Source organism: Plutella xylostella, chromosome 31 (genome assembly GCF_932276165.1).
Source record: "Plutella xylostella chromosome 31, ilPluXylo3.1, whole genome shotgun sequence".
Classification (NCBI taxonomy): domain Eukaryota; kingdom Metazoa; phylum Arthropoda; class Insecta; order Lepidoptera; family Plutellidae; genus Plutella; species Plutella xylostella.
Window position 1 is genome coordinate 1,131,076 of NC_064011.1, and position 18,741 is coordinate 1,149,816.

Sequence of the window (18,741 nt, forward strand, 5' to 3'; positions counted from 1 at the left end):
ACGTGCAGCTAAACTAAACTAACTTAGTCGCAGTGGAAATTCGGCTTTATGCTTAGTGAATACAGTTGGGTGTCCCTTTAAAACCAACAAATGTCCAATAAAACGTACGGATTTGAAAGCTGTCATGCGAAATAATGTTATGCTGAAAACATGTATGCATTTCATAATTATTTCTTTTAATTTATGACCCCATATTCGATTATGGAGCCTAATGACCTACGCACACCGTGACGACATGGCTGTAACGTCACAGTAAACGTCTTTGTTGTTCAGCTTTCTGACGTCCGAGAGCGATCCCAAAGTCCGGGGACACCACCAGTTGCGGCTGACAGCCGCGTCGGCTAGTGTGTCGGCGCCTTAATACGACATAAATTGCTATGCTCAAGGAAAGTTCAATGCCACGGCATCATTTTAAACCACCTTCCATTACTAATTCCCAATTATTCCCACAGACAATTCTGCTCGGAGCTACACTCGTGCGGTCTGGACGCGCGCGCCATCGCCCGCTGCTTCGTGACTCACACTGCCGGCTTCAGAGTGTATACTAGCTATTGTACCGGGTACCCGAACACTATGGAGAGGTAAGAAGTGCTTAGGATAGATTATTATGTCATTTTCAGGCGAAAATGGTGCGAAAAAGGGTGAGAGACATAATTTGCAGGAGAATAACAAGAAAAGCGGCTATGAATCTTGGATTTCATGGCATTTATCAGTAAAAAAGAGCGTTTTAAGAATGTAGGAGCGTAGGACCAATGGGTCCTACGCAGTATTGCTGCTTTTTTACCGTAAGAAGCAGCGTTTTTAGGCTATCTTCGCTTTTATGTGAAATGCGTGTCAATGTGGGCGCGTAGGACCTATTAGCATCGCTGCTTTTTACGTGAAATTTTATGTGAAATTTCATGGCATTTACAAGCTATAGAGCCCGTAAGCCATCGCCCGCTGCTTCGTGACTCACACTGCCGGCTTCAGAGTGTATACTAGTTATTGTACCGGGTTTCCCGAACACTATGGAGAGGTAAGAGACACCAAGGATAGGTTATTAGATCATTTGCAGGCGAAAATGGCGAGATATCTGCTGAGAAACTTCTTGAGAAACTTCACTTTTATGTCAATCTTTGAAGGAAAGGTATGAGAGACATAATAAGCAGGAGAAAAACAGGAATAGCGGCTATGAATCTTAGTTTTTATGTGAAATTTTATGGCATATACTACGGGTATACATATGCCATAAAATTTACGGTACGTGTAAAAGGGCGTTTTTAGGCTCTATGTATGATATTCTGGCCTACTATTAAACCATAATAGCCAAGTCCGTTTACCCCACATCAAGATTCAATGCTCTGAACATAGACGTACATTATACATTTGGTAATTATTATTATAATAATTATTATAATCACCTAATAACAGAGGAGTTAAAAAATATATTTTCTTCTGTAATTATTATTATTAATGGTGTAATGATTGTACTTTCATTTAATTTATACATTAATGTATAATTATAATAATCAATAACATTAACCTTACCTCTTCTCTTGCAGACTAGCAGCCCTGGCTTCGAAGCCAGCCTTCCGCGAGCGACAGATAGCCCTCTCTCACCCCCTACCACTTGCTTCCTACCTACTGAAGCCGGTACAGAGGATACTGTTGTACCATCTATTGCTGCAGGTAAGAGGGAATGGCAATAAAGGTACTTAATGCTTTAAAAAATAGAGTCAATTTGCAAATGACAGAGGATTCTGTTGTATCATCTACTGCTGCAGGAAAGAGAGAAAGAGAAATAAATGCAATACTTTACAATATAGTATTTATACTAGCGATATCAAAATCCGTTGCGTAGTTTTAAAGATTTAAGCATACAAAGGGACATAGGGACAGAGAAAGTGCCTTTGTTTTATACTATGTACTGAAAGTGATTTGGAAATGGCCCGTTTGTCTCGGAAGAAAGTCTAGATCTATATACTGACAAATAGCCCTGTCTCACCCACTGCCGCTCGCTTCCTACCTACTGAAGCCGGTACAGAGGATACATACCATCTATTGTTACAGGTAAGAGGGAAAGAGAAATAAAGATATACAGGGTGGCCCAAAGAGTGACGTCCAAAGGAAAATGTTTGATTCCTTAGGTCAAGGGGTAGCCAAATCACCCCCATGTATGTTCAGCAATTTTTAGTAGTTTAGGAGTTATGATTTTTTTAACTAATTTTCTACGAAAATCGACCTCAGTGGATCAATTATGTTTTATTATTTTTTTGGATAACTTTTTTAAATTATTTTTTATTTTTGTGTCATCCTCTTAAGTTGTTCTTTTAACCATAAAAGTTTCAGATTCCTAGCTGTAATGTAAGTTAGTTATTTTTATGTCGAAAGTTCAAATTATATCATCGAGCTAGACTGCTCTGAATTTTCAACTTGAAATTAAAAATTGAAATAGATATTATCATGGTCCCTTATTAATTTTAAAAACTCCGCAAGGTTCCAAAATTTAATAAAAATAAAAATAAACTATTGCTTAATAGGGTATTATTTGCAGAAAACAGCCTTCAAAGGTACTTGGGTGGAAATTACCTAATTAGTAAATTGTTTCAGAAAGTTGAAAGATTCCTGTTATGTCATTACTAAGGACTAATTCTGTTAAAAAAGTATCAAATTAAAGGGAAAATAAAATTATTTACATTTTTTTTTATTTAAGTTACATTTTTGAATGTAAATTCTTAGTAAAATGTTTAAGTCTGAGTTGTAAGATTTATGAGATAATTGTATTATTAATACTAAGTAAATAAACTCAAATAATTATTTTACACATTTACTCACAATAAATTTTCAAAATGGCGACCTCCCACAGCAATACACAACCTACATCTACGCAAGAAATTTTCTTTAAGTCGCCTATACGCTTCTCTGTTTCATTCAGATGTCACTTTTTGTCAGATGTCACATTTTTGAGAAAAGTTTCTTTTTTGACATGTTTAACTTTTTGACAGATGTCATATTTTTTACATTTGTCACTTTTTTGACTTAAAGAAAATTTCTTGCGTAGATGTAGGTAGTGTATTGCTGTGGGAGGTCGCCATTTTGAAAATTTATTGTGAGTAAATTTGTAAAATAATTATTTGAGTTTATTTATTTATTATTAATAATACAATTATCTCATAAATCTTACAACTCAGACATAAACATTTTACTAAGAATTTACATTCAAAAATGTAACTTAAATAAAAAATAATAGTAAATAATTTTATTTTCCCTTTAATTTTATACATTTTCTAACTGAATTAGTCCTTAGTAATGACATAACAGGAATCTTTCAACTTTCTGAAACAATTGACTAATGAGGTAATTTCCACCCAAGTACCTTTGAAGGCTGTTTTCTGCAAATAATACCCCATTAAGCAATAGTTTATTTTTATTTTTATGTTATTTTGGAACCTTGCGAAGTTTTTAAAATTAATAAGGGACCATGAGAATATCTAGTTCAATTTTTAATTTCAAGTTGAAAATTCAGAGCAGTCTAGCTCGATGATATAATTTGAACTTTCGATATAAAAATAACTAACTTACATTATAGCTAGGAAGCTGAAACTTTTATGGTTAAAAGAAAAACTTAAGAGGATGACACAAAAATTATAAATAATTTAAAAAAGTTATCCAAAAAAATTATAAAACATATTTGATCCACTGAGGTCGATTTTCGTAGAAAATTTGTTAAAAAAATCATAACTCCTAAACTACTAAAAATTGCTGAACATACATGGGGGTGATTTGGCTACCCCTTGACCTAAGGAATCAAACATTTTCCTTTGGACGTCACTCTTTGGGCCACCCTGTATAAAGAGATATTGGATATTGTAACCGAATATAATTATGTATACCTCGTAATGGGTGTATCAACATAATAGTCCTTGTTACTACTCAACTAGTTACTTCAGGTTATAGTAGGGCAAAACACCCAGTAACTGACCATGTGCCAGTAACTGACCACCTTCCTCTTCAACTCCAATAAATAAGAAATATAGCCAAGCAGGGCCATCTAGTGAACATCCAGTCTATTTTGTGGTTCATTGAGAACATTACTGATACAAAAGATTTTGCCAGCCGCCAACAGATGGATAGTGAGGGTTCTACCTTTTTTGGCATAAGATTTTTTTGCCTAATCTCGTATTGCATAGTAACGTTTGGTCAAAGTCTCGATACGCCGAAAATCGTATGGCATAAATCTCGTTTAGTAAAAAGTTATTTCGCATAATATTGTTTAGCCTAATAATGGTATGGCCAAATCTTGAATAGGCTAATAATGCTATGGCATAGGTTTATACAAAGTAATAATAATCGTTTGGCTTTAACTTTGACGGAGCGTCTCCCTACATAGCGCAAACTGGTGCCTTGTATTGTTTCCGCTGTTTGGAAAACGCTCCGCTCCGCTTTGCTGCGCTCCGCTTTGGTTTTGATGAACATGTGCACCTAACACGCTCCTCCTCGCTTTGCTCGTCGTCGCACCTATTTTTAGGTTTCGATCTCATGGGGTTTGTAATAATCATATTGGTCGTTAACTTTCGATTTTTTGATCATACAATATCGTGATTTTCGGGATGTAGGAGAAAAATACCACAATTTGTGCATTTACTACATTCTTAATATATTATTTATTAAGATAACATTAGGATAAACAAGATTATACATAGGTATAGACGAACATAAATTTGAGCAAACGAAACTTAGGTGTTTAAAGATTGTGCCTAAAGAGTTTTAGACGAAACGAGCCTTATGCCACATAAGTCTTGGCAAAGTGATAGTTCGGCCAAAAAAGTTTAGACCATACGAGTTATGCGAAATGAGTTTTGGTCAATAAAGATTATGCCAGATGAGCGGAACCCGGATAGTGAGCGATCGAAAAAGTTCAGTTGGCGCGCGAACCGAGTAAATTGCAGTTGTGACTAACGTATTTGTTAAGGTAAGTGAATTTTTTGATCGTAAGTTTTACCATGAAAAAAATTGAAATCAATGAAAGAAAAAATTATACCATATAGATTTAATTATAAAGATTACGTTTTTGATAAGATTCAGCTTGTTATTTCCCGTTTGATTGTTTTTAAAGGGGTTGACAGTTACTGGACGACAAAACAGCGATTTTCCAATAACTGACCACCTATGTCGGTTATTGGGATTTTTGGTTGAAGCTGAATTTAGGCAAAATAAGAACGTAATATTAAAGCTCATATGTGCCATTTTCTTGTGTCAAAACATGAGCATTCTAGCTTCACTCCTTCCATTTACTGACATAGGTGGTCAGTTATTGGGTAAATTGGTGGTCAGTTACTGGTATTATTATATATGACATATTTTTACAGCTTTATATACTTTTTTAGCAAAATAGCAAAAAAAGTATAGAAAAGGCAATTCCACTTGTCTGAGACAAACTAGAATCAACAAGACATTCCAAAATAGTTAAGGGTGACATGCAAGCACCTTTTAAAATATAGGGAATTCAAACACAAAGTCCAAGTTCGTTCCAGATTCGGTATTAGCTGATGAGGAAGTAGTAGTAGAGAATACTATCAGCCTAGGATTATGTGGATTCTCCAGGATAAAGACAAATGTCAACATTTTTCCTTAAAGATAATCCTTGGAGCAGTCCCTTCAAGAATGCAAGACCAGGAGACAAATGGCTTTCACCATCTCACTCTATGAAAAGATACTCAAATGCTATCTTCAGAACAGCTGAAGGCGTACCTAACCAATGCCTGCGCTTGTGAACCCGATGAAATTGGTTCCCCGAGCACAAAAGCACTTGGCGAACAAGACCTCAATGACGCTATTAATGACCCAACCCGAATATACGTTACCGACGAAACGCGCCTGCACATTTGTCCAAAGACAGGCAAAGCCACTTCAGCAAAATAGAAAAAGAAAGCATCACTACAATGCTAGCACCCTCAGCCGGTGCACCAACACGCCCTTCAATGGCATTATGAACGGCCAACGGATTTCAAACAGAACGGTAAAATTTTCACACAAGAAATGGGGCATTCTTCTATAAGTAAGTTGTTACCACGACTAACACCACAGCCATTTGGGACTGATAACACAAATATCCGGAATCCACTGGTAACGCTATACCATCATTGGCGGACACATTAGTCCAGCAGCGGAAAATGCAAAAAGTACAGCGATGTTCTGCTTCAGTGACGCCTCTTCAACGAGGCAAAGATTCCCTGTCCCCCTTGCAGAAATTACTACTTGACTTTGGCCAAATACTTACCTACGAAAGTACGTTTCAACAGCATCATAAATATTCCAGTTGAATCCTCAACAAAGTCATTGAAATACCGTTCGTCAAGGCATCCATCTTTGTATCCTGAAAAACTAACCCCCAATATCTGATTCGGTCATAATTACAATGGCTAGCCTCAATGACTCTTTTAGCCGCACTGAAAATCTCTGGGTGGGGTTTCAGCAATTATGAAAACCATCTGTCTCTGGTCCTACATCCCTGAAAGGACCGGCGGGGAAAAGGCCTACTTTTCCGGCGGGGAATTTATGTTTTCCCAGGCCGACAATACAATTCGCCACGATTCCTCCTCCTCATCAGTTGACACCGAATATGATAATGACCCGCTTTAGCGCTTGGATTCGCTGATTTATATTTAAGAAAATGCTCGTTTCTGGCACCATGAATGCTTCATGGGCCTGTCCCACTGATCCTGGCTTGTTCCGGATAAAGAAAATCGCCCTTTCTATGACTTATCTGAAGGTACTACATTGGAGCCTCTTAATCTCCCTGAAAGCTGTAAATTTAAAATGCGTGTTCACTATGTACATGTGTGTTTATTCCTTTGTTTTTAGTATTTAACAAAAATGCATAAACTTGTGTTTTTAATAAATAAATGGTTGATTATTAGCATAAAATGTCATTTAAATTATGCATTAATAAATTTAATGCACTTTTCAGTTAAGAAACTTTGAGCAAAAGTCATGTGTCACACATCAAAAGAGACCAGAGGATCGGTACTATTACATGAAGTAATCAAATAAACAAATAATAATAAGATTTAATGATAATTTCATTTTTAAACCATTTTAAATTGGTGGTCAGTTACTGGCATCGAGTGTGGTCAGTTACTAGATTTTAGTGGTCAGTTACTGGGAAAATCACTACTTTTTGTTTGCAAAAATATATAAAAAAATGAGTAACTTCTACGTGTTTGTTATTTACTCAGGAATGTAGCTCTGTTATTCTAGATTTTAAAACAAAAATCGGATTTAATAAGCGATAAGAATTGAGCCCGCTACAGACAAATTACTGGAACAACTCCCTTAAGGTGGTCAGTTACTGGGTGTTTTGCCCTACATACAAATCATAAATTTCAATAGTTTTTGGTGTTTATCTTAACAGCTCCAAATGTAAAATGTGATGTTATAGAATCGGTAAGTCACCTGCATAAGTAGCTCGACACTTTTGTACATCGAAAATCTCACAAACATCGACGGTTTGTTGTTTTACAAAGTACACAAGTGTATAACTACTTATGAAGCTAGTTGGACTTTACATCACATTTTTGAACAGAACTTTACAAAAATAAACACTAATCTTATATTCTTTCCACAGAAAGTGGTGAAACAAAGCGTCACCGGAGAGACACAATACGCCTTACTGCAGATGACGCGAATAGCTCAGCACATCGACGACATGAAGCGACGACACGAACACAAAGTCAGGGTACAGGTGAGTGAACGAACTAATGAACGAGTGAATGAAGGAAGTACTCAGAGGCATACTGTGTGAGTGACTGATTGAATGGGATGCAGCAAGCTCTTCTGAACAAGACATGAAGAGAAATATATCTAGAGTGCAGGTGAATGAATGAACGAATAAGTGAATGGATGAACGAATTAAGAACTTATACGGCATAATGACTGAGTGACGGAGCAAGAGCTTTCAGACAGAAGACGCCACAAAAACAGAGGTAATAAGCAGGTTTGTGAATAAACGAATAAGACATAGAGTGAAGTGTAGAGACGCTATACGCCTTACTGCAGATGACGCGCATCGCGCAACACATCGATGATATGAAGCGACGACACGAACACAAAGTCAGAGTGCAGGTGAGTGAACGAATGAATGAAATTGATGAGTGTAGGAATGCATAATTTAGGGGGATATTGAGTTTGGGACGCAGCAAGCGCTTTTACTGACATATACCTACAACGCGTCAAAATTAGAGTTAAAATGCAAGTGAATGAATGAATGAACGAATGCGTGAAAGAATGAACGAATTAATAACTTAGAAGCATAATGAGTGAGCGACGGAGAAAGCGCTTATGCAGACATAAAACGACACAAAAAATTACGTAAATAGCGGGTTTATGAATGAACGAAAAAGACATAGAGTGAAGTGTAGAGACTCAATACGCGCTGCTGCAGACGACGCGAATAGCGCAACACATCGACGACATGAGCACAAAGTCAGGGTGCAGGTCAGTTAATGAACGAATGAACGAATTACGGAATGAATGAAATTAATTAACTCGGGAACGAGTCAATCAGAACGAGTGAATGGGTGATTAAATGAGTACATTGATAACACGCGAGTGATGTTGGTCACTGAGCGATTGAATGACTGAAGACCGTTGGCTCAGCGAGCTGGATAAGCAATGCCATCAATTCGACTAATCTAGGTCATCTGAAACTCTTCCCCACCAAATACCTGAAACACTAGACTACAAAAGTGTATATCTGTTGCAGGAGATCCAGTCGCTCCTATACGGCTGGAGCGGCCCGGACCTCACCACGTACGGGGAACTGTGTGCGGAGGGGACCTTCAGGTGGGTTCCTTATACAGGGTGTCCAATAAACTAACCAGTCAACGTTGAAAACCCACGTCATTCAACACAAACCCCCTTATACACTCACGAGCAATGAAAAAGTTTCAGTGACATATGGAACATCAATGGAAGGTGGAACTTTTTCCTTGCCCGGATTTAAGTTTAATAAAACGAAGACTAATGATAGTTCTGGTTTAGACCTGCTTATTGTCCAGAGATTTCATACAAAATCATTGGATTAGAGTCATGTATAAAGCATAACTATCTTTATTCTTCGTTTTATAATAAGGGGATAAAAGTCGGATAACTTTTGAACGGCAGAAGCGATTGTGATGAAATATGGCTAAAAACGCTCGGGATAAACTTACCTACGACCCTAAAAAAAAATCGGTACAGCCGTTTCGAAGCTACGCTACCACAGATACACAGCACCCTTCAATTTAATTTACCCATAAAATTCCATGTAAAAAACATTATTTATGTAATGTTAGTTATTTTTTTCATTTAATTCATTGAACAAGGTTTTATTTTGTTGATAGTAACACAGTTATTGTTTACAATCAACAGGGTGTTCGGCGCGCGCGCGATGCGTCACGTGTTCTTATTCGACAAGATGCTGCTCGTGACCAAGAGTAGAGAGGACGGCATACTGGCCTACAAGAGCCATATTATGGTGAGAGATTTAAAATATTATCTACTGTTAGTTAATAAAGAGCATATACAGGCTGCTTTATAAGAGTAGGAAATTATAAAGAGGGAATTTGGCAATTTTGCATAGACTCTTTATATACCGTCTTATGATCACTGTTTAATAGATATATACTATAATAAAGAAAATAAATGTATTATGTAAATGCTGAAATAAATATTGAGTTCGCACATTTGTTATGTTTCTGAAATAAACTCGTCTGATGTAGTTTTTAGAAACAATGAAAAAAGTTCATGTACTTAATTATAAGTTTTTTTTATATATTTAGGCTTCAACAAATCTATGACAGTATATTATTACTTCACCTGTATATTTAACCCTACCTTCCCCCCATCCAACAGTGCAACAACCTAATGCTAGTGGAGTCCATCGAGGGCGCCCCACTCTCGTTCCACGTGATCCCGTGGGACGCCCCGCGGCAGCTGCTGACACTGCAGGCCAGAGATAAGAGGCACAAGCGGGAATGGACGCTGCTGTTGAAACGGGTATGTGGTTATACCCTTACTAAAATATCGCAAGATATCCTATGTCATGTGTATTAGTTTGTTACTTAAGATTGACTACTCAAATAATATAAGCGGATGGATAAACAAAACCATACCGCGATGTAGAATGGTGACGACAACGCCATCTAGTGAAAACTAAATGTTTGGACTAAATAACATTCGTTCAAAACTAGACCATATCGTCGCGAAAAGCAATTAAATGAAATAGGTTGAATAATCTACCGTAATAAACACCCGCATTTCGCAATGGCGCTATTATTTTACCCTTTGGCAGCCAAGACTTTTATTTATTGCCATATTATTTGCCACGTATCTAGTCCGTGACCAGCTTTAAAGTGTTAAAACCGAATAAATGTAAGCACCACCTGTTGGTTGATTGTTAGAAAATGCTTATAGCATTAAATCCATCATTTGTACACTTATGCTTATATTTGTACAATGAAGGATAACATAAATATAATAAAGTGTATTCAATACCTTTGCCCAGCAGTGGGAAACTGGGTTAGTTTCCCGCTGCTGGGCAAAGGTATTATATATTCATAAAAAGTTTATATGGATAAGGGGGTAAATTGGTACCTAATATTTTAAAAAATGAGCTAAAACATTATTCTTTTCAGGTGATACTGGAGAACTACAACGCAGTAATCCCGTCGCACGCCAGACAGCTGCTCATGCAGCTCGGACAGAACAAGACCGACGGTGAGTAACACCCTGTATATTGCACGTTGCCTGGACGAAGGACAATTTAAGGCGATGGGATATGCTCCCAGCCAATGCCAGCACTCTATGCAGTTGCGGAAGCCACATACATACGTCACATCTTATAGAGTGTCCTAATGCCCCAAAGTGCAGTCAAGGAGACCTGATGAAAGCCAATGATCTCGCAATAAGAGTAGCAAAACACTGGAGGAAGTTAGCTTAGTGCTTTTACACGATAGAAGAAGACCCTGTATGTGTTGCAGAAGTGTAGTGAGTCGAAACAGAGCCTATTATGGTCACCGCACATATGACCGTAATGTAAAGGGATCGCCTCTTTTTCTTCTGTCAAACAGTAGAACGCGAGCTCGCGAACGCCTTCGCGCCAGGCGTGAATGTGCAGTGACAATAACAGGTTTTGCTGTTTACCTTTTCTTCTGTGATCTGCATAAATTATCTGAAAAAAGTTTCATGATATTTTCCGCTAAAGGCGTCTTTTTTATGCGAGAAATCGAAAACTTTCATAATTTTCGACAAACTATCAAACAATAAATTATATTAATAATTCTCCGAGTTTAGGAGTCAGTACGTCACCTTATAGGCTTACCCCCTTATTCATAGAGAAGTTACAGAACGTTTTAACTAATAAACTGTTTTGTCCCTCTCCGAAAAAGTACAATTTGTTCTTTGACAGAGAGGGACAAAACAGTTTATTAGTTAAAACGTATTGTAATTTTTTTATGAATAAGGGGGTAAGTTTATGGCATTATATACCTATGTTAATGCCTACTTTATATGTTTATTGCAGACGACATCCTAGCCGCACAAGCTGCCAAATCCCATAACCTAATAACACAAGCATCGATGAGGAAGCAGCTATCAGCACCAGAATACTTAGAAAAGAGAAAACTGGAGAAAGATCGACGCAAAACATTCGACATGCGAGGACGAGCGAAGAAAGGCAACAGAAACTACACACTGCCTTTGAAGAGCTGTGATTGTGCGCAGGTATCAGCAGAAAAAGGTATAGATTACACTTGTGAGATTTGCTACATAGATTTGTGCTCGGATTGTGAGCTAGAAGTAGGTAAAGGTAAAGATTTTGATGATCAATGCATTGATTGTGATAGGCTCAACTATTTGGGTGTCGGTAGCGTTGATAATCTTACTAGGAAAGCAGATTCTGACTTCAAATCTTCAGTTGAAAGTGTGAGTAAGGATGGTGTTAAGTTTTTGAAGGCTGGTTATCATTCTGACCCAAATGCGGATGATAAAAGTCTAACGGATGCTAATTCATTGATAGATATCAGAAGTATTAATAAGTCTTGTCTTAAATGCTCGCTGATTAAAGAAAATATCCCCACGACAGATAATTTCAGATCCCGTTGCGTTGAAGTTGACAGGAATAAAGATACGTTACGGTCAAAGTCTAGAGATGACCCGCAAAGGTCAAGGTTGTCTAAAATAGGTACTTGGAGGAGGAAATCTGAACCTAATAGACAGCAGGTGGCGTTAGTGGCAAAAAGATCGCAGGAAGGTATTGAGAAAGGCATGGAAAAGTGTGAATTTCTATGTAGAAACTGCGGTTCTAATAAAATCAACAAACACGATAGACATGAAGAGGTTGTCATGTCTGACCCTGAATTGGACGATCGCAAAAGAGCTTCTATAGCTCAGAACTTGGAGATCAAAATGTACAACACGAAACATATACCAAAGAAGATATCGAAACTGAAGAAAAACAGGGCTAAAGGTCGCAACACTGATACGACTGCAAAGTTCTATGCTGATTTATCAAAAGACGAATTCACTAAAAACGTTCTTCATATAACCGAGTCTAATGACAGTTTAAATGTTGACACAACTAAAAATGAGGACACAAAAGATTCTACGGATGGTAAACCTTCATTAAGTAAAGATGAATCTATAGATGAGGAGACGTATAAGAAATTGATAGAGAAAACAGATTCGTTTAAGAAAAACGAACTTGAAAAGGTAAAGTTCTTGAACAAACAAAAAGTAATTAATGAAAATTCACCGAGTGAGGAAAAAGGCGAAGAAATAGACGAGAAAACAGAAGATAAGGAGACTCAAGAAAATACCGAAGAAGCGGAACAGCCGTTAGAGCACATAATTTCACAGCTACTTCTTCAAAATCGGGAATTCCAAAAAATACTGAAGAAGCAACAGGCTAGAAGTAGCCAAAAAAGACATCAGATGCTTTTGAAATCTCACTCTTACCCAGAACAAAGTCCAAAATCTCCTACAAGAAAGAATTCGGAAGGAGTCATCGAGACACCTTTGAGTCCTCCAAAAGAAATACAATCGTTAGAAGAAGATCACATTTATGAAACACTAAGAGTAGTAGATAGAGTAGAAGAAACACTACATACATTAGACACTAAAAGTAAATCTATACAACACAGGAATTCTAGAAATTCAAGAATTCCCTCGCCCACATTAAATCTGAGGCCGACATCACCGCAAAATATAAATTTTGAAAATATTCGAAATGCTCCACCGGATTCTGACTATGTCTACTTGACTTTTAACAAACTTCAGGATGATATCGAAGGTATCTACGATGTGCCTATAAAATCTCCCGAAAAGGTTGTAAACAAGCAAAAAGATAGAGATTACTATGTAACTATGCAAAACCAGTCGTCTCCTATCAAAGATACTGAGGATATTTACGATAACTTAGTTCCTGTTACTAAATTAAAAGAGGCTGCGAATGAAAGCCAAGGAGATTACCTACCAATGAGTCCTGAAGCCAAGAGTCCAAAACAAGGAGGTCCGAATACTCCAGAAAAATGGCTCAGTGATCAAAAAGACCATTTCAATGTACCACGAGACAGAAAGTCTGGTTCTTTGCCACGAAGTTTCCAAGTGGGTAGTCCAGAAGATGTGAGTTTAAGTACGTTTAAAAGCAAGCCAACTGGTAAATCATATTTGAACAGAGATGGAAAAGTAATTAACTCAGATAGGCCTTACACAATTGCGTCCGACCAAGGCGAAATAAGATACGAAAACGCTGAAAATTACGTCAGTGAAGAGAGCATGACTATTGCCAAAATGAATCTGAAAGACACAACTACAGATGTGCAAAATATAAGCAAGTCAACCCTCGAATTAGAAGAGGAAATAGACAGGTGTTATAAGAATAATTTTGAAGCGGTAAATTTGGATTCAATTACAACTGAAAACCTTGACGTTTTTGAGCCGAATTTGAATGTTTCTACTTCATCGTCTTGTGAAGCGTACACGGACAAAAATGAAGAAAACAAAGCCAAGGACATGGACTTGATACACCACCCAGAACATAAGATTTATAAACCAACAAGCAATATGTTATCTTTGAAAAATGTTCTCAGCAGATTCAAAAGTCGACCTGACAAAAGTAACGACGATTCTACTGATGCTCACGAACAAAGTCCGGAGAATTTAAAAACTGATGCAAAAATTTCAGCAAACGAAAAACGATCAGGTTTAAATCCACGCAGTTACTCGAAAAATCTTTTACAACGTTTCAGAAGTATTATTGGCGATGAACACCCAGATGACGCTTCTAAACCTAAAAAGACAATCGATGATATCCACAGTAGTGCTAAAACGGATATAAAAGTCGTTATAACAAGCACAGATTCAAATCCAACTGTCTCTGTAGCAACAAATGATGCATTGAGCAAAAGTGTTTGTGAAAATACAACTTTATCTCGAAGTCAATCTGAAAAGCACAATTTGGAGATTCTTTCACACAGCTGTGACAATATCAATCAACAAATGGAAACGCACACACATAAATACGATAGAAGTCAAAGCACAACAGTTTCAAACACAACGCTGTCGCCTTCTAAATCTAACAGCTCTTTTCAGAGTTTAAATAAACTTCCCATTTACATGCAGGGAAGTAGGCATTTAGGGGCTAGAATAGCGCAGTCGGATTATGTAGATCCTAAAACTTTAGTAAGCGAGAAAGCACCTCTTAAAAGTATTAATGTTCTTATAAATAAAAATGCAGTCAGACCAGACAGCCTATTCTCAAATGCGTCATTCGTAACTTCTTCTAGTGAAGGCAACATTGAAAGTCAAAAGTCGGAAAATTATGTTAAAGAAAAAACAAGTAAAATTGCCGATGCGACTATATCGGATGAGAGTTATTACGAAAAGTCATTTGAAAAGATTGAAAAGCTATTAGACGATGATGCTTTCAGAGATTCGGCTGTTTATTCTGATCACGAAGACACAGTTGACAGTAAAGATACGAAACGCAGGAATTTGACAAAAACAGTCACTACTATTGAACACGTAAAACGCACATCTTCATTCAAAAGCGAACAGGTTTCTATCAAAACTAGCGTTACGGATACGAAAAGCAATGTACAATCTCAACTCTCTTATACAAGTAAAATGAGCACAACTAATAACACAGAACAAAAGCCTAAAGTTAATGAACAAACAAAGCCTAAAACTGCTCCTCCAGTACCTATTAAACCTAAATTAACCCATCTACCTACACCAACCGGTTTTCAATCAAGGGTTGTCAATAAACATGTGATTAAAAGTCAAGAAACAACCGACACAACAAACGTAACAACTATTAAGAGAAACATTAGTATGCGATACGTAAAACCTGACGAAATTAAACATACGGCTGCCAGTAACTCGGAAAAAGTCGAAGCGAAACCTCAAATAGACATTGCAGAAGTAAAAACAAAAGCAGTTGAAAATATCAAAGAAACACCTAAAGATACAGCAACAGAGACGCCGCAACTTAAAAGAAACACATTTGACAGAGCCAGCCTAGATTCGGCCATACGTAAAACGAAACCAAATGTGGAAGGACACACAAAGTCAGTCCTGGAAAGACGAATGGAGATCGAATCTTTGACAAAAGCTAAATTTAAGCCAGCACCTATAACGAAAAAGCCATCTCAAATAGCCAAACCTAAAGGCACTACGTCTAAAGTCGCACCTTATGAAAGAAGTACTTCAGAATTTGCGAAATCTGAATTGAAATCTGGCACAAGCACTGAACCAACTAAAGCAAACATTCCTATTGAGATTACTTCAGCTGAAAATGAGGATTCTAAAGGTGGCAGCTGGGTAAAGACTGTTGTCAACAAATTCCAATAGAATACAGCAATTTTGTTCACATTAATTGAATCTCCACATTTTAAAAAATCATTCATTCAAAAATCTTCACAATTTCTGATACATAGATTATAGAATCATGTTCGACATCGGCAGAATTTGCTGTGATATTTAGATCATCATCATCAGCCCTCTATTGTCCACTGTAGGATATAATGAGCCTTTTTATTATTATATAAATTCTAAATGCTGCAGAAAAGCATTCAATTATTAATACTTATGTATGTTTATTGAGAACAGTCTGTAATTTTAACATTTTAATGTTTGTTGGGCTGATACATAAATTCCACTATTATTATGTATTTACATCTGATATTTACTTAATAATATTTTCATAAACCTTTTGAGTGATTTCTGCATTTACTTGAAACTTGTATTATTCAATTTTTTGAAATATCCACCTTTATTTAACAATGTAGTGTGTGAGTAAGGTATTATATTAAAAAACACGTATTTTTGTTGAAATGAGAATGAAAGAAAATTTGCGTAAATCTAGTAAACAGATTATAAGTATTATCAATTATTAACTTCAAATAATCAATTTTCTTGTGTATTGTCTAAAAATAACATAATCAAGTACTTAGGATTTTCATAATTTGTACCTAACGTAAGGTCAAGCCTTTTGGAAGTTGTGAGCTAAGTCAAAATAAGAATAAAATACGATATTTGTCATCATAAATAAATTTATGATGTATTTTTGTAATCTTTAGCCTTCTTATACTTGTGCCATAGACATAAATATATTTTTGCATTAGCTTAGTGCGTTTTATGTAAGGTCTTTTTTATGTTATGTTGGCAACACTAACCCCGTACCACCATCGATTAGCGATTTTTATTTTGGTCTGTTATAGTGCGGCCGAGCTTTCAAATTTTTAGCAGTTACAGTGCCATAAACTTATCTGTTCCGGTGACAGCTCACGTAAATGTGTAATATTTCTTCATTCTATAAGAGTTTAAGTTTGCCAGTAGTGGTAATTCGCTCTTGCGGTTTTTATAAACCATCTATATCAATATACAGGGTGTTGCAAAAAGGGTATACTAAGCCGAAACCTACATGTGCAGCAAGGTATATCTTAGCCTGAAACTGAAATCAGAATGTGAAAATTCGCGAAAAAAAAATTTAATTTTCCATAGAAACTTTGTTGGTCACGTGACTTTTTACTATAGGAAAATAATTTTTTTTTTCGCGAATTTCCAAATTCTGATTTCAAATTCGGGCTTAGATATACCATGCTGCACATGTAGGTTTCGGCTTAGTATACCAATTTTGCAACACCCTGTATAATTCATTAGTAAATAATGAGATGAATCAATTTAGTTCGCTCTCACCGGAACAAATAAGTTTGTCGCACTGTATGTCACTTTGATCCGTTCCCAAACTAGCAACACTATCGTGTAAGATTGACGCAAGCAGAATCGTGGTACCGCCCCCGTACCACGATTTACGAATTTACGAATGGTGGTACGGGGCCGAATTCTTTTTTATTGCGTCTTAATAGTGACATGTTGGTAGCAATTCTAAACGCACAAATTTAATTTTTGAACTGTATTGAACTTTAAATTGGAAAAGACGAATTTTAAACGAACAAGTGACACTTTTAGTAATTACAAAATTCAAAATTTGTAACTACTATCGGAATAACTCTATAATTTATAGTGTATTGCCAATGTAAGGAATATTATTCAACACGCACTATGGTTATTAATTTAAGTACTTAATACTTAGCACGCACAGTAAAAAATGAGTTATTCAATTAAATATTTTATCAAATCAATATAGATTGTGATTATTATAAGCAACATACTTTACAAAATTTACACATACAACATAATGTGTTACTTAAAACAAAAATAAGCAATAGTTTTTCTTTACTGACCAACAAAACATATTTTTTTATTTAAGTAAATGAGATCTGTAAAATTTCTGTCTATTTGCTATACTGTATGGATATTTTTTTATATACAAAAGTGCCATTTATTCAATGATATATGAAATATATTTTTGTGCAATTAATACTTAAAGTAGAATATTTATTAATTTAGATCTATTTTGCGTAGCTACTAACACCAAAAATGTTTTAGTTTGTTTTTTACACTTTAAATTTTAACAACTAATACACGTATTTTTTTGTTTTTCGTAGTTTTAGGATGATTAGATATACTTTATTTTTATAAATTTAACTTTTATTCTAAGCTTAAACGCCTATTTTTGGACTGCTAATGATATCAAGCAATTTTTTTTTCAAGTATTATACCTAAGTGAGTATATCACTTTTTAACTTTATACACACAACGAATAAATGCCTTGATAACGATATAAAATACTGAAATAATGTAACCGATAAATTTCATATTCATTGATAGCGATTCTGAATAATTAAGCAGTCAAAAATAAAATTTAAATTTCAACAAAAAAATACTGTCTTTGCTAAATTTTTAATACCTTCAGAATCGCTACCTTTGCACATCAATAATAAAATTATTTAAACGCAAAACACTACTTTCCTTCTGCTGTTTTTTTTAGAAACGCAATAATATTTGCGCATTCAAAATAGAAGCAATATTATATTTCCTTCTTCATTCTTAGCATAGTGTACGACAAACTATCTAACTGGCCATTCATATACAGGCTGTTGGAAAAGTGGTAAGACAAGCCAGAAGGGTGTGCCACAGGGGGTCATTCTAAAACTACTTTTGTCCTATAAACTTTTTGTTAACGTGATTTATCATGTCCTATTTTTTTGTGACAGAAATTCATGAGCACTATGCTAGACCCCCAGTTACTGATAGTTCGTCATACTATGCTAAGACATACTAAAATACTTATGTATTTTCAACTGATGAAAAAATACA

The 18,741-nt window shown here is 36.0% G+C and overlaps 1 protein-coding gene across 1 annotated transcript in view; it reads left to right on the plus strand.

Moving 5' to 3' along the window:
* LOC105392271 overlaps window positions 1-16,897 on the plus strand; it is a 48,596-nt gene extending 31,699 nt beyond the window's left edge. The window contains exons 5-12 of the mRNA XM_048632347.1: window positions 453-581; window positions 1,542-1,668; window positions 7,607-7,723; window positions 8,744-8,823; window positions 9,391-9,496; window positions 9,874-10,017; window positions 10,656-10,737; window positions 11,543-16,897. Coding sequence (XP_048488304.1) covers window positions 453-581; window positions 1,542-1,668; window positions 7,607-7,723; window positions 8,744-8,823; window positions 9,391-9,496; window positions 9,874-10,017; window positions 10,656-10,737; window positions 11,543-15,870 — 5,113 coding nt within the window. The 3' untranslated portion in view covers window positions 15,871-16,897. The remainder of the gene's footprint in view (window positions 1-452; window positions 582-1,541; window positions 1,669-7,606; window positions 7,724-8,743; window positions 8,824-9,390; window positions 9,497-9,873; window positions 10,018-10,655; window positions 10,738-11,542) is intronic.
* The last annotated feature ends 1,844 nt before the right edge of the window (window positions 16,898-18,741 follow it).